This window comes from Lactuca saligna, chromosome 1 (genome assembly GCF_052625555.1).
Source record: "Lactuca saligna cultivar CGN05327 chromosome 1, ASM5262555v1, whole genome shotgun sequence".
Taxonomy (NCBI): domain Eukaryota; kingdom Viridiplantae; phylum Streptophyta; class Magnoliopsida; order Asterales; family Asteraceae; genus Lactuca; species Lactuca saligna.
Window position 1 is genome coordinate 20,175,598 of NC_136417.1, and position 14,550 is coordinate 20,190,147.

The window sequence follows — 14,550 nt, forward strand, 5'->3', positions numbered from 1 at the left end:
ATAGGTATCAAAACCCTAGAAGGCAACATAGGTCGGACCCTAGAAAAACTAGGCAAGTCGTTTTTTGGGCCTTCCAAAAGATTTTGTCATCTTATCCACAAAGTCAACGCTGGTCATCCGTTTGACCGGATCGGTCAAACCGATTTGACCCTAAATTACACCATTTTGCACGCTCCCAACATCGGCTAGTTCTAGGCTAGGCATGTGTGTGGGCTTGGTCTATCCATTGATCTACTAAACGTCTTTGAAAGCCTATCAAGAGAAAAACATTATAAACCCACTAAATGTTTCTTCCCCCACCAATATGGAATAGAAAAAACTTGCCAACTTGTAATATTTCATTTATAATTTCTAAAAAAGACCGAGAGGTACCAAATTTGTCAAATTGTAAAAGGTGACTCTAAAATGAGGAGGACTTGAATATATATATATATATATATATATATATATATATATATATATATATATATATATATATATATATATATATATATATATATATATGCAATCGTGTGTATCGAATTTGGACTGTGCAGGTAGAATTGTTTTTTAAGGTAACAAATTGAAGAGGCAAAATGGATAGTTGAAACGAATTAGATAATATATTTTTTAGTAGTATTTTTAATATGGGTTAAATGTGGTACACAGTTATAGTTCAGGGACCGGAGATAAAAATTACCCCATCAAAAGTTCAAAAACAGAAATTCCCACCTGATTTGAAGTCCAAGTGATACAGGTTCTTATTCTTCGTCTTCTTCTTCGTCGTCGTCTTTCATTGTTCTTGATTTTCCGAAGGCAATTTGACCCCCACATTCATTATCTCTATCATCATTGTTCCGTTTCACATGATTTCTTAGTTTACAAAGAACCTCTTTCCTTTGTTTGGTCGAAAGCCAGCTATATTATCGTTGCACCCCAACTGTTCGATGAAATGCCTCTGTCAGCTTGAACTTGTATTTACTCGATCCATCATATAGTTTATTATAGATACTAAAACAGAGAGACTAAAGGAAATAACCAGGATTTATTAAACCCAAATTCCGTAGTAGGTTGACTTGCCCACATAATCCTCTTAATCACTCAACTAGAAAGTTACCATAATTAAGAAAATCTGCTTAAACTCTTTCATCTTTTCAAGAATGTTATGTCATTTATATAACCTCATTGACCAGTTTAATCAAAACTGATACGTTCATTTAATAATGATTTTGTCCATTCTTTACTCGAGGAAGGTATAAAAATGTTGTTTGTGGCTGTTCTAGTTTAGCCTTTTTGTCTGTAATGGTCAAAATATGTACGTGTTGATTGAGTTAATATCAGCTGTTAGTCTTAGTCTTCACTTTCTGAGTTTCATATATTCATTATGTCATTTACACTTGAACACTCATTAAGGGCATGGTTTATCATCCTGCATGCTTTCTTGAAGCCTATCATTAATGTATTAATTTAGCTTTTTAACTGGTAAACAGCCATGGAAACTAGTCTCGGAAGCTTGCTGAAAATTCTACCTCCAGTAGACTTTTGTTGTGTATATGGTTCAAGTCTTCATCCTAATAACAATGACAAGGTTAGTTCTCTCCATGTTTATAATAGTTGAACTTTCAATTTTTACTGAAATGTTCTTCAAATTTGGGGTCTGTATTTATGTTTCCTCTTTTTCTTTTTTTTCATTAAAGTCATCCATGGAAGATTATATTCTTGGTGTATCAAATCCTCAACAATGGCATTCTGAGGTATCTGTTGTCCTCCGTCTGTTTCTACTGAAATATTCTTAAATTTTGGGTCTTTATTTAACGATTGATATTCTTTTTATCTTCAAGAATCTGCAAATGAACCGGGATCACTATGCCTCATGGATGGTGTCTCTTGGTGGAGCAAAACTGGTTCTTTCTCTCCCTCTCCCTCTCTCTCTCTCTCTCTCTCTCTCTCTCTCTCACACACACACACACATACACACACTCATATGATGCCGACTTTATTTACTTCAAACATGGATTTGGTTTGGTTTTTAGATCACTAATGTAGCAGATCATATTGGTGTTGGTGTACATTTTAACCCATTTGTTTCATGGAACGACAAGGTAGCTTTCTGTAATGGGTCAATAATTCTTTCTTGTGTTTAATCATTATTTTTAGCAAATTAACCAACTTTATGAAAACATATGTCAGATGTATAAGTATGGGGTTGTTCAAACGGATGATTTAGTTCAAGATATGCTGAATTGGGAGAGATTTTACCTTAGTGGTCGCTTGCAAAAACCTGTATGACATGTTATTTCCATTTCACACCTTTTCTGATTGACATGTTATTCTACAACGTTATCAAGATTCTTACCAACATTTCTATGGTTTTTTTTTTTTTTTAATACGTGCTTTCAGGTGCATGTTGTTGTGGACAATAAGGAAATTGAAAATGTCAACTTAGTTAATTTGAGGGCTGCCTCCTCTGCAGCACTTCTGCTTTTGCCATCAAAATTTACAGAGGTTTGCATTTTGTATTAATTCTTATTATTAAATTGGTGAATATTGCTTTGACATGTCCTTGTATTTATCCTTGTACAGAGGGAACTTTATGCAAAAATATGTAGCCTCTCTTATATGGGTGACTTGCGCATGCTTTTTGCAGAGGATAAAAATAAGGTACGACATGATAGATGAGAAGATGTTTTGTGTTTGGAATCTATTATTTATTATTCTCTTTGGCACTTAAATCTTTTCTAAAGCTGCTTTATTGTTTTATTTCTGCATCAGGTGAAAAAGATAGTAGAAGGCCAATTTGATTTGTTCAGAAACATGTATAATCCGTTGGTTGAAGAGTACGCAACTAAACAACTCTTGAGACTCTCTTCATGTGCTGATCATCAAATGACCATTTCCCAGGTTTGTCTAAATTCTAAAAATCTCTATAACTAACTCTAAATTTCCAATAAAAGCAAACTGGTGCATGAAAAAAAGTCTTCATAACTTTATATTATCAAATGCCAGGATTGTAGCTTATCTGCAACATCCTCGGTTGTTTCTTCCCTTCCTGAATCCGTGAGAATCCAAATGGGAATGGGGCTAGCCGAGAGAAATACAGGTAATTAGGGTTATTTTCAAATCAGTACCAGTCAAAGTCCAAACGCAGTATAACCTGTTCTGTCATGTACTGTTCTTGTAGATCAAAATAGCAATAAAATCACTATCGGATCACGGGAAGAAGCTGCATCCCGCATGCAAAAAGTTTTGAGGCACAAAGTAATGATTTCAAGTGCACGACAAGCAGTAGCCGGTTTCATTACTGTCGGAGCTGTTCACGGAATTAAATATCTCGGCAAAAAGATGCAAAAGGCTTGGAAATCATCCACATAGTATAACTAATATCATTGTTTCCAATACAACATATAATGATTTTACTACTAAAAACAAATTTCATAACAACTTTTTTGTACTTTCGAATTTTTATTCATCACCAGCATTCGATCGGTTCCTCTGGAACCGATCGACGGACCTCCGCCCCGGTATTGAGTCAATCTCACTCGATACCGAATTCCTCCCTTCCAACCGATTAATCTCACGCCGCCTCGCACTCATCGACGAACTCCGCCCGTTGCCCGAAAAAATCTGCCCCAACAAACTTTCAACTGACTCCGGAGACGAATACAATTTTACATTTATAATCCCTGAAAACACCTCCAAAAAATTCGAATACACCGGGACAATAAGCTTGACAGTCGCCTCTTTTATCTGCGCCCGCAAATCAGCTTCGGGAATGCTATACCTACTCGTATGCCTTTGAGCAATCTCTTCAAACCCCTTCAAAAACGCTTCGAGTTTACCCTTTATAATATTCTCATTCCCGATTCCTTCATCTCCAATATCTTCTTTGTCAAGTAACCTCACTAACCCACCCCAAGCTTGCTTCTCGTACAAGTAAGCAGCTTCTTCCGCGACCACTTTGTAATTCTTCCTCATGTAATTCTCCCCCAAAAGCTTCCCGAGTTCCGTATTCCTAGTCCTCATGTAAATATACCAATAAGTATTCATGGTAAACACATGGTACATAACTTTATCTTTATACGCTGCCCTTTTCGTTTCGATATTCCTATGCAACGCTTCCATCACGTTCGAAATCGCATCCTTTAACAAATCCTCATCGGAATCCGTGATTCCGGTTCCGCTCTTCCAAATCTGTTCAGTCCGAAGGACACGGGCCATGGGTTGACAGTAGTTAACGGTGGTTAAGTACTTAAGGTAGTTGATAGCGTACCGGACTAGCTTTGGGACTGACCCGTCTTGTGGCGGGGGTAACCCGTCTTGGTTATCTTCTATTTGAAGACCGAATTCCCAATAAACTTTACTCGAAGAATGTACTAGAAGCTTCTCGAGTTCCCGAAACCGGGAACATATATCCACACCAGCTTCACCTTCGAAAACGTTTGAAAATTCTGTTTTTAATCTTTCTAAAGAATCAAACATGTCGAGGAGTTTGAAGAGCTTTTGTGGCTCTTTGTTGCTTCTGGCAACGCCTTCACCGAACCGGAAGAACACCGCCATGATTTTGTCGGCGATTTTTACGAAGCATTCTTGCCAGATGGCGCCTTCCATGATGTTCCCGAGGACTTGGTGGCATAAGGTTTTTTCCGATATGAAAACGGTTCTGATTGCTAGCTCGAAGTGCTGGATCCAAAGAGTTATGGAAGTTTCTAGGCTTTCCCATTCCATTTCGTCGATTTCTTCTGGTTTGTATGTTCGGAGGTAATCAGGGTTTAGTCTCATTAACGCCTTCGCTGCTCGCTTATACCTAACTTTCACAAAAATGTCGATGCATATATCCAAGCAATCGTTAGCGGTGAGTGTTTCGGAAATCCGTCGGAGAACTTCAACCTCCATCTCAGTCCCCAACTCCGTTGCCGCCGTCGCCGCTTCTCCATCGTCGTCATCGCCCCCGATGTTATGATGCCTTAATTGCAGTAGAATCCCCTCGAATTCGTCTTGTAAATTCAATAAAGCTTCGTCAAGCAACCCATCAAATTTCATGGAATCGACTTCTGTTTCGTATAAAGCGTTGAGAGCTACCAACGTTTCTCTCAATCGATGCGTTCTGAACTGGTCGGTGGCTTTAGTCCGGCTCAAAAACTCCACCACCTCTTGGAGTCTCTGAATCGCCGGACCACCTTCTTGGCTGAGCAAATTAATTGCGATGTTTAACTTATCCACACAATCGACATACTTGATGAGTAACCGTAGCCGCTTGTTCTGGGACTTTTGTGCGGGAAGTTTGGTTGAAATGTCGTCGAGTTTTCTTTGTAGAGATTCGGATATACGGAAGCCATCGATGAGTACGAGAGCAGGTGAAACTGCACGGTTGATTCTTGTTTCGAGTGCTTTTGAGGCGATGGAGAGCGATTGAAGAGGGGCTAGCCTTCTTGAAGCGACAGTTAGAGTTTCTTGTAGAGTGTCAAAGTTGTCATCGAGTTTTTCCAGGTTCGTTTGTAAATTCGCAGATGATTTGAGGAGGGTTTTGAGATCAGAGCAGGCTAATTCTAGCTTGGTGAGCATTGGGTAGTCTTCCATGGCGGGTGGTGGAGGTGGTGGGGGTGGTGGCGAGGGTTGGTTTATAAGACAAGACTAGGGTGGCAACATGTACAAAGAGACGGGGAGAATTAAGTAAAAGACTAAATCTCGATGTAAACTAAGAAAAAGAAAACAAATGGCAATAGAAAATTGGGTGTGGACAAATCAATGGGTTTGGAGTTTGGACTTTGGATACAGCCGTCAGCCGGATGTGTTTCATGATTTGGTCACACATTGGTAGTGACTTGTTGAGAGTTGACACTCTTAAAACAATGGTGCACAAGAAGGGTGAGTTGTTAACAAGATGATCGTGGTTTTAAAAAATATTTACCAACTTCTTATACTTTTTAATTTATTTTCAAAATAGTTGTATTTTTTTTTAATTAAAAACAAATAGTTTTTAACAAGACTCTAGATCTTGCGAAAAACCGCATCAGTACATCACCATTTAGTACAAAGAAAACATTTTCAGCATATACAACTCTTATTATGCCAGATTAACAATTTAACATGTCCTCTTACAAATACTAGTATATTAACCAATATAACAATGTTAGAAATGTAAAAGACGTTGATTATTCAAGATGCCTTAGATTCTGGTTATGCTTTAGACGAGGCCAAAGATTACGCCACCAAGGTTCATGCGACGCTTTAAATTTCAAAGGCAGAACACTTGGTCGGCAATGAAACTTCCTAGTTCCTTGCCCTTCGAAACAATGTGGTAAGGAAGGTGGGTTGATATATTTACCATCTTTTGGTAAATAATCTAAAGACTACACTACTTTATTAATTATTTTTTCAAAATACAATTATCTACATAAAAACTCCAAAAAGGGTCCCGAACCAGTCTAGGGTCGGTTCGGTCTTTTCCAAGATATGTCATCATTCGGACGAGTCTTTCGTTCGGTTTGGATTTGTGGTTTTTTGTTCGTTTCATTTTTTTTCAATCCAATTTCAATTTCACTTTTTTTGGTTTTGGATTCATAGAGTTGTGCTAGCATGGATAGGTTGTAGGTAGGAGTTGGTTGTTTATCTCTGTTGTTTTCTTTATGTTAGTGTATATATATATATATATATATATATATATATATATATATATATATATATATATATATATATATATATATATATATATATATATATATATATATATATATAAAATTAGATTTGCTATATATCTAATAATAAATATTTTATTTTGTTATGTTAACAACTTTATAATTTAAAAGGTTGAGGTTATCTATAAAATGGATTGGATTGTGGTAATGGTCTCGAGTCTGTCTTGAAATGGTTCTCATGTTTTGGATCGGTCTCGGGTCGGTTTTACAATAGTCTGATCTTTTTTCGGTTCGGTTTCATTATTTTTTCAGGACCAATCTAGTTGTGCACTTGTATCTCAATATACATTTTAACTTAAGTTTACATCTTTTATAATATTATAACTATTTTTGTAGAACATTTTATACAAATAAATTATAGTTTTCAGTTTTGAGTTACTATTTACGTTTGTCAAATATATCCCAAGACCCAAGTTTTTGTGTATCATATGTGTACCAACTCAACAAAATAAATACTTTTATTATAAAAAGTTGTTTTCACAAATCTTATCCGTAGGTTTTAATGAAATCAAGACCTGTGTAAATGAATAATGTCATTAAAATTATGAATAAACTTTATGATCGTAAAATGGCAAGTAACTTGATAAATTTTGAAATCGAACAACCTACGATTTACTATTTTTAATTTTTAATTTTTTTTTTAATTTCCAGAGATAGTACATCTATCGGATTGGCTAAAATATGTCCGAATCTGGTCTTTGTGCGATCTTAACGAGTTTGAGTGGGTTCGGTCTTGTCGGATTCTTTTATTTTTTAATAAATAAATATTATACTAAATCTAAATATAAAAACTATATTATTATGTCAGTTATCTTATTTTATTCTTAATGAAACAATTTAACAGGTATGCATTTAAATATTGGAGGATTTTTGACATATTTTATCCGCTCTCTTTTATATATGATCATTTAAAAATCAGACATAACCTTAATGAATCTAACCTCTAGTAAAAATGGATCCAAAATTGCTACATATACGAAGTATTGGTTTCGTAACTTTTTGTTACATACACAATATTTATTCATAGCATACGTATATTCCTACAAGTATATTTTTTTAGATCGCTTTTGTTTAATTTTACTTAAGGTAACTAGCCTAAATAATTAGTTTGATAAAAGATGATAAGGAGCATACCAAGTGGAGAAAGGATATTAATTATTTTAACGTGATAACTTATGTTGGTTATTTTTGTTAAAATTTAAAATAAAGGCTGTGAAAGAATCTGTATGTCATTGTCTCTCACTCTCTTGTTCACTTTTATAGTTAAAAGGTATAAAAAAAATAGGGTAGTGTTTTATCCATTTGGCTTCTTTTATTTGTTGATGTACTAGTAACTATAGCAAATGGAAGCTAGTTTTCTACGATTATGAATGCAACAAGTTATATAATATGCTTTTTAAATAGGGGTGTTTAAATTTACATACTGAATTTGAAATAAAAAGAATAAATGTCTACTGCGACTCCATGATATTAAAGCAATCCTTTTGGAATTGTGTCATTACGAAAAAATTATAATTTTTCAAAAGCAACCCTTTTGGAATTGGATCATCGTATGCCTTTCTTCTGGTCGTCCCTTGATTGAAACATTCAGGTTTGAACTTTAACTTTCTTATTTTAGCATCCGGCTTCTTCATGATTTCCTTTCATACGTAACTGCATAACTTTAGCAGCCAACTGGTTAGCACTCATAGTCAAGGATGCTGATGCTGGTGTCATTTCTTCTGCATTATCTAGCTTACAAAAGTTCTCCAATGATGGAATATACAATAATCATGTATGTGAAAGACTGAAAGTAGAAGTTAAGTCTTTATATGAAAAAGAGGAGCTGTTTTAGTGAAAAAAAGCATCAGGAGATGTAGAAGGCCAAAGCTAACAAAGGTTAACTGCTTGTTGTTGATCGGAGGTAACTTAGGCATTTAAACAAACAGGTAGAGTGCAATGGATAAACCCTGATACCCTAGAAAACTTGATGGACATCAACCACGAAAATTAATCAAAAGATATCCGCATTATTCATAATGGCAAGATCAAAGCTGAATCATAACTTGGTTCCACCAATCTTGGTAGTTGTAAGCATAAAATCATCTTTACCAAGAAATAAAAATGGGTTAATTACACCAATCGTCCCTGGTGCATATGCCGAAAAGCACGTTCAGTCCCTATTTTTAAAAATTAACTCGGACCGTTCCTCGTTTGGTTTAAACTTGCACGATTGATCCCTCGTTAGTTTAAATCTGCACAATTCATCCTTACCCTCACATAAAATGATTATATTGCCCTTGTTGTTTTATTTTGTATTAATAAGAAAAACAAAAAATAAATTTCAATCCTGTATTTTTACATTTATTAATTATTTCTAAACACTTAAACCTATCACTCCCACCCCATTTACCAACAAATACCCTAACTCTTCAATCCCTCTCTTCATCGTCCCTCACCTCCCTTTGAAATTAGAATCCGACCACCGGAGATACAAGGACCATCGGAAACCCGCTTGATCGCCGCCACGGACCACCACCTCACTTTCCTTGCTCTATTCATGTCGGAAATAACATCACCACCTGCAACTGTTGATTTAACACATCCAACATCGACCTTCTTCCCTCTCCCTCTCTTGATTTTTCTTGTACCAAAATCTCTGGAACATTCCGCCAATCTTCTCCTCTCCAGATACTCAGATTTCTGCTGTTCCGTATACCCAATTCCACTGCTAACAATCACCCTTTTCTCCACCATCTTCTCCTCCATATCCACCATCCAGTACACCACAAACCTCTGTAACTAATTATATACACCAAAAATCTATTAACCTCTAATTATTCATTCCATCACAAACACACTTCACCTGAAACACCTCACCTCTGTAAGCTCCATCCTTATCGAGAAAGATTTGGTGAAAAACACCAGATTTGGTATGGTGAAATTGTATGGTGAAATTGTATGTAAGTAGAAACGACTGATGAAATTCCACCATAACTGATCAATTAGGTCTTGCGAATAATCACATACACACAAACATACACTAAATACGGGTAATTAAAAGACGGGAGGAGAGGCTTTTTATTACTTACCATACTTTGAACCACTTATCAGCGGGATGAAATTCTGCCGTTTGAAGGGATTATGATAAAGTCTATTTCCAGATGACTAATCTCCTAAGAACATAACAAGAAAAGGAGAGCAACTTTGGAACAATTTTTCTGATTTCATTCGTAACCCAAAACAATAGATTACAAGCAACTTAAATATGCAATTTGATCCTAAAATTAAGATGGAAATGGGAACATGCAGGAAATGGAAGACATGGACTAAACCAACTACTCTTTACCGGGAAATAATGAAAACGTGGACTCTATCTAAATGCATGCATAATGGAAATAAGAATCAGTCAACTAAATAAATGTGTTTGTATCAGTTTACTGAACCGGATTGGAGTATGCCTTGCTGCACCGGTGAGTAGAAATCAATGAGAGTAGTCGGCATGGGCCATCAACGAGATTCAACGCGGTGACGTGGCAGCCGACGACGACGTTATGACGGGGGGAACACCACCCCCTATCTCGTTGCATCTCGTCGAGGGCATCTCGTCGAGGACATCTCGTGGGCGTCATGACGAATTGAAACACGAAACATTTTACCGTTTTTTTTTACCGTTTCAAAACGGTCGAAATTCAATTAAAAAAAAACTTTTTTTTTTAATCTTTTTAGCTATATATATATATATATATATATATATATATATATATATATATATATATATATATATATATATATATATATACATACATACACTCTTTTTAATTTAAACTTTACATATCTTTTTAAAATCCTCTCTATATTTTCTACACTTTGTTAATCAAAAAATGGAGCAAAACCCAAACACCCCCCTCCATCATTAAACCCAAACATAACCTCGCCTCTCGGATTTGCGGGGTATTAAAATTATTTCAACCTTTTGTTTTCTCAAGGTTCACCACAAATACCATATCAAGGTGCCGCTTTCAATACCGCTTCACCGCCACTACAATTTCCCAACTTACCTTACGTTCAACAAAATCAATTTGGTCAAAACCCAAATTTACAACAAAATCTTTTCTCTACTTTTGGTTCAATGCAACAAACAACCAATCAACCGTCGCCTACAACACAACCAACAGTTCAAGTGGAAGCGGGAAGTAGTAGGAAAGGGAAAGGGAAAGGAAAATCAAAAGGGAAATCAATAGTGGTGGAATCTGAAAATGCAGACGTTCCACAATGGTGGACACCGGAGGAGGAATACGCTTTGACGGCGGCTTGGTGTGCTACTTCAAAAAACAAACTTTGCGGAAATGGAATGAAAAAAGGAGCTTATTGGGGGGCGTTGCTCGACAAGTTTCACGCTATTTTAAAGAAAAATTCGTATCGCAACAACGACATGTTGAGCAGCAATTGGGGTATGATAACTAAGCGGTGCATCAAATTCAACGGTATTTACAACCGGATTGCGGCGCAACAACAAAGTGGAACCAACAACTTTGATTTGTTCAAAGTTGCTAAGGAACAATATCGGGTCGAAATGGGTCATGTTTTCGACTTTGAAAAATCATGGGAATTGTTGTGAGCGGATCCAAAGTGGAATAAAACGCCTACATCGTCGGAGGTTCAATCCAAAAGGTCTCAAAATTCTAGCTCGATTGATGTGTCGGGCGCACGGACTAACATCGACCTAAACGCCGATGACGATGAGATCCCGGATGATATCCAAGAGATATCCCCACCACGACGACCGCCCGGACGCGACAAAGCGAGGAGTGCTGCAAGACATGCGGAGGAGGTGGAGACGAGAGCAAAAGATGCGGCGGAAATGAGAGCGAAATTCGACGAACATAATTTATTAATAAAAGAAAAAAAATGAGTTGAAACGTCGTCATTTGGAATTCCTGGAAAGGCAGGCACGGGAGAAGCAGGAGCAAAAAGAGAGGGAACTAATGACACAACAGTTGTCAATTCTCCGGACAAGCGAGGAGGGTTTAACGTCTGCTGATCTAGCGATGCTACAAGCAATGAAGGAACAAATTAGGAAAAAAATATTTGGGTTAATTAGGATTTGTGTGTGGTATTTAGTAGTGATTTCAATGGTATTTTAATTATTAATTTAGGTTTAAAATTATGTTTTTTTAATTGTAATCGGATTTTAGATTTTAAATATTATGTCTTTTTTTTTTTTTTTAAATTATATGTTTTATAAAAAAAAATATATTAGTTATTAAAAAAACGCAAAAAGAAAAAAAACGAAAACAAAAAAAAGGTAAAAAAAACGAAATAGTAAAAAAAATACAAAAATAAAAATATTTATTTTCAAAAAGTTGGTGTTGCATCTTGTTGCCCATTTCCTCACTTGGTGTTATAACACCATTTGTTTATGTGGCATGTGAGGTGGCATAACTTGGTGTTGCACCTTGTTGCCCACACCCAATGCTCTGAGAGAGTAGAAAGTGAACAGGGGGAAGGGGTCACGCACGCTGCTAGGGATGAGCATAAGCGTCATTTGGCAAGAACAGAACCTGAACGGAGCAGCAACGGGCGGTTCTTAGAAAGATAGAATCGGATCGAGAACCGTTCTTGTCAGATATTAAATACTAGTTTATAACCCGTGATAACCACGGTTATAAAACTAATTAAACTTTCGTATTAAAAAATCAAAATCATTAATAAATTATTTTAAATAAATTATTATTTAAGGGATATTTTTTTAGTTATATAAAATTATAATCGTTGATTTAAATACCCATGTATTTCATTAGCCCCTTTTGATGCTATTATGTCTTTATTTCCTCTGTTATCTCACTTTAATTCGAATTCTATCATTGTTACGGGTCGGATAAGGTTGCGTTGAAGGTGTGCGGTCGGATAAATAAGGAAAGGTTAGGGTTTAATCCAGTGGGTGCATTAGAAATGGAAACTGATGAAGAACAAGAAACGGGTTTGAAGGAAATAGAGTGATTGAGGGTTCTTGATGAGCAGGTGATCAATTAATTAGATTCTTATCTTTGAAACAAAGCAGATTATATGAAACCATTGAAAAAATGGATAAATTGAAAACAAAATATAGGTTTGCATGTTGAAGACGAAGAATGCGATCATGAAATCAAGCCAACATCACCGATTTGCTTCAATTTATATTATTTTCCTGTGTTATGATTAATCAAAAGGCGTGGTGTGTGGATTCAGAAGTGTGTCTTAATCTTAGTGTGTGTTTGTGTCTGTTTTAGGAAGAACACAATCAGATAAGAGAGAGGGAGAGAGAAGTGTCATTTCCTTTATAATAAATAAATAAATAATTAGACGAATTAAGTGAGGTGACATAAATTGTAACCAGGTTACCCATTCTTTTTGTCAAAAAATGACCTATTGACCCGACAAAACCAACTTTCTTCTGTTAAAAGGCACAAAAATAACTTAAGGAACTGAATAAACAAATGTGCAAAACATCGTAGGGTTATAATGTCATTTCCCTAAAAACAAAATAAAATTTTCACTCATCCATATCCCTCTTTTGACAGACTCCATTGCACTTATAACATCTGGACTCCCAGGTCTATTATTGTGTGTTTAATTTTGAGATTTATTGAGTGACTCGATGAGTTTTGATTCTAACTCGTCGAGTTGACAACCTGGGATTAATGAATGGAATCGACCAGTCAGAGAGCCGACTCATCGAGTTGGTGTTGTGTGGATAATTTCAGTTGAGATGATTTCAGTTGGGATTGTAGTAAAATTTGGAGGTTCAACTGTTGGGTCGGGAGTTGACCTGGTGCTCAGTGTTAAAAGCTATATTTGAGAGGGAGTTGGGGCTTATGATTATTAGATGTCAGATGATACTTCTGAGCAAGCATGATCATTTTCTTGGGTTTGAGGACAACGTGTTGAGAGTTCATTGTTCATATGGGTTCCTGGTGAGGTGTGACCCTTTCGTTCCTTGGAGTATGATCTGGATCGTTTAGTATACCTGGTATAAGTGATCGGTAGCCAATTATTGGTCATTTGACTTGTTTCTATCAATCACAATAAGAGAATCAGAGGGGCGGTGAGTTATCAGGGTTTGTTATTCGAGGAGTGAATAACATGGTGATATCTCAAGAGGGAGGTCTGGCAGTGAGACAGGTTACTAGAGTTTCCAGGTTCTAGAGAGTCAGAACGGGTATCGTAGCGGCAAAGGGGTCTGTCCTTTTTTGGGTTGGGAGTTCCTATCTGGATTCAGGTGTCCTTGGAGGAAGATAATTGTGTGGTATGAGATCCTTTCACTGGTGCTTTTCGGGCTATTGGGTTCAATATATGTGTTGTTGAGGAGCAATTTCGAGGGCGAAATCTAATTCAAGTGGAGGAGAACTGTAACATCCGGACTCCCAGGTATATTATTGTGTGTTTAATTTTGAGATTTATTGAGTGACTCGACGAGTTTTGAGTCTAACTCGTCGAGTAGAGTCGAGTTGACAGCGTGGGGTTAATGAATGGAATTGACGAGTCAGAGAGCCGACTCGCCGAGTTGGTGCTATGTAGTGAAACCCTAATTTCTTGGGGTTTGGGGACTATATAAGAGAACTTATGCCCTCATTTCTACCTCACCAGCTGCCTAATATTCCTTTGTAAAACCTTAAACGTGTGTAGTGAGCTAAGAGAGTCTTAGATGCTAAAATTGGAGTAACCTAGTGCATCTTTTGAGGAGAATATGAGATTATCCAACAAGGAAGCAAGAGAATTCGTTGGATCTAGTGTATCTTCATGCAAGGGATTCAATAGGTGGTAAAAGCTTGCACCTTTCTCATTTATTTACCCAGATCTCATTATTATGGAAGATTAGGGTTTCTACCACCTTTTGTTGGGACTTTGAGCATAT

The 14,550-nt window shown here is 36.5% G+C and overlaps 2 protein-coding genes across 3 annotated transcripts; one reads left to right on the plus strand and one right to left on the minus strand.

Moving 5' to 3' along the window:
- Positions 1-643: 643 nt before the first annotated feature.
- On the plus strand, positions 644-3,420 carry LOC145026599 (translocator assembly/maintenance protein). 2 transcript variants are annotated; one of them, XM_078976852.1, is made up of 11 exons: positions 644-736; positions 1,470-1,567; positions 1,677-1,733; positions 1,821-1,883; positions 2,013-2,081; positions 2,170-2,262; positions 2,380-2,484; positions 2,563-2,640; positions 2,752-2,880; positions 2,986-3,079; positions 3,161-3,420. In XM_078976852.1, exons 2-11 carry the CDS (start codon positions 1,472-1,474, stop codon positions 3,349-3,351), a joined length of 975 nt encoding a protein of 324 aa, XP_078832978.1. In that variant the 5' UTR covers positions 644-736; positions 1,470-1,471; the 3' UTR covers positions 3,352-3,420. The 2 variants fall into 2 exon arrangements, with proteins under 2 accessions (XP_078832978.1, XP_078832977.1); XM_078976851.1 differs by lacking the exon at positions 644-736 and adding an exon at positions 744-953.
- Positions 3,323-5,751, minus strand: LOC145026583 (exocyst complex component EXO70I-like). The gene has a single exon (XM_078976849.1). The coding sequence runs from the start codon at positions 5,554-5,556 to the stop codon at positions 3,442-3,444; it is 2,115 nt and encodes a 704-aa protein (XP_078832975.1). The 5' UTR covers positions 5,557-5,751; the 3' UTR covers positions 3,323-3,441.
- Between the last annotated feature and the right edge of the window lie 8,799 nt (positions 5,752-14,550).

What these genes read in the sequence shown, in the direction of transcription:
- LOC145026599 (XM_078976852.1), top strand. Translation starts at nt 1,472, where the DNA reads ATGGAAACTAGTCTCGGAAGCTTGCTGAAAATTCTACCTCCAGTAGAC. An exon ending in GTGGTCGCTTGCAAAAACCT is followed by an intron (nt 2,263 to 2,379) that starts GTATGACATGTT and finishes ACGTGCTTTCAG; the next exon opens with GTGCATGTTGTTGTGGACAA. An exon ending in GCTAGCCGAGAGAAATACAG is followed by an intron (nt 3,080 to 3,160) that starts GTAATTAGGGTT and finishes CTGTTCTTGTAG; the next exon opens with ATCAAAATAGCAATAAAATC.
- LOC145026583 (XM_078976849.1), bottom strand. Translation starts at nt 5,556, where the DNA reads ATGGAAGACTACCCAATGCTCACCAAGCTAGAATTAGCCTGCTCTGAT.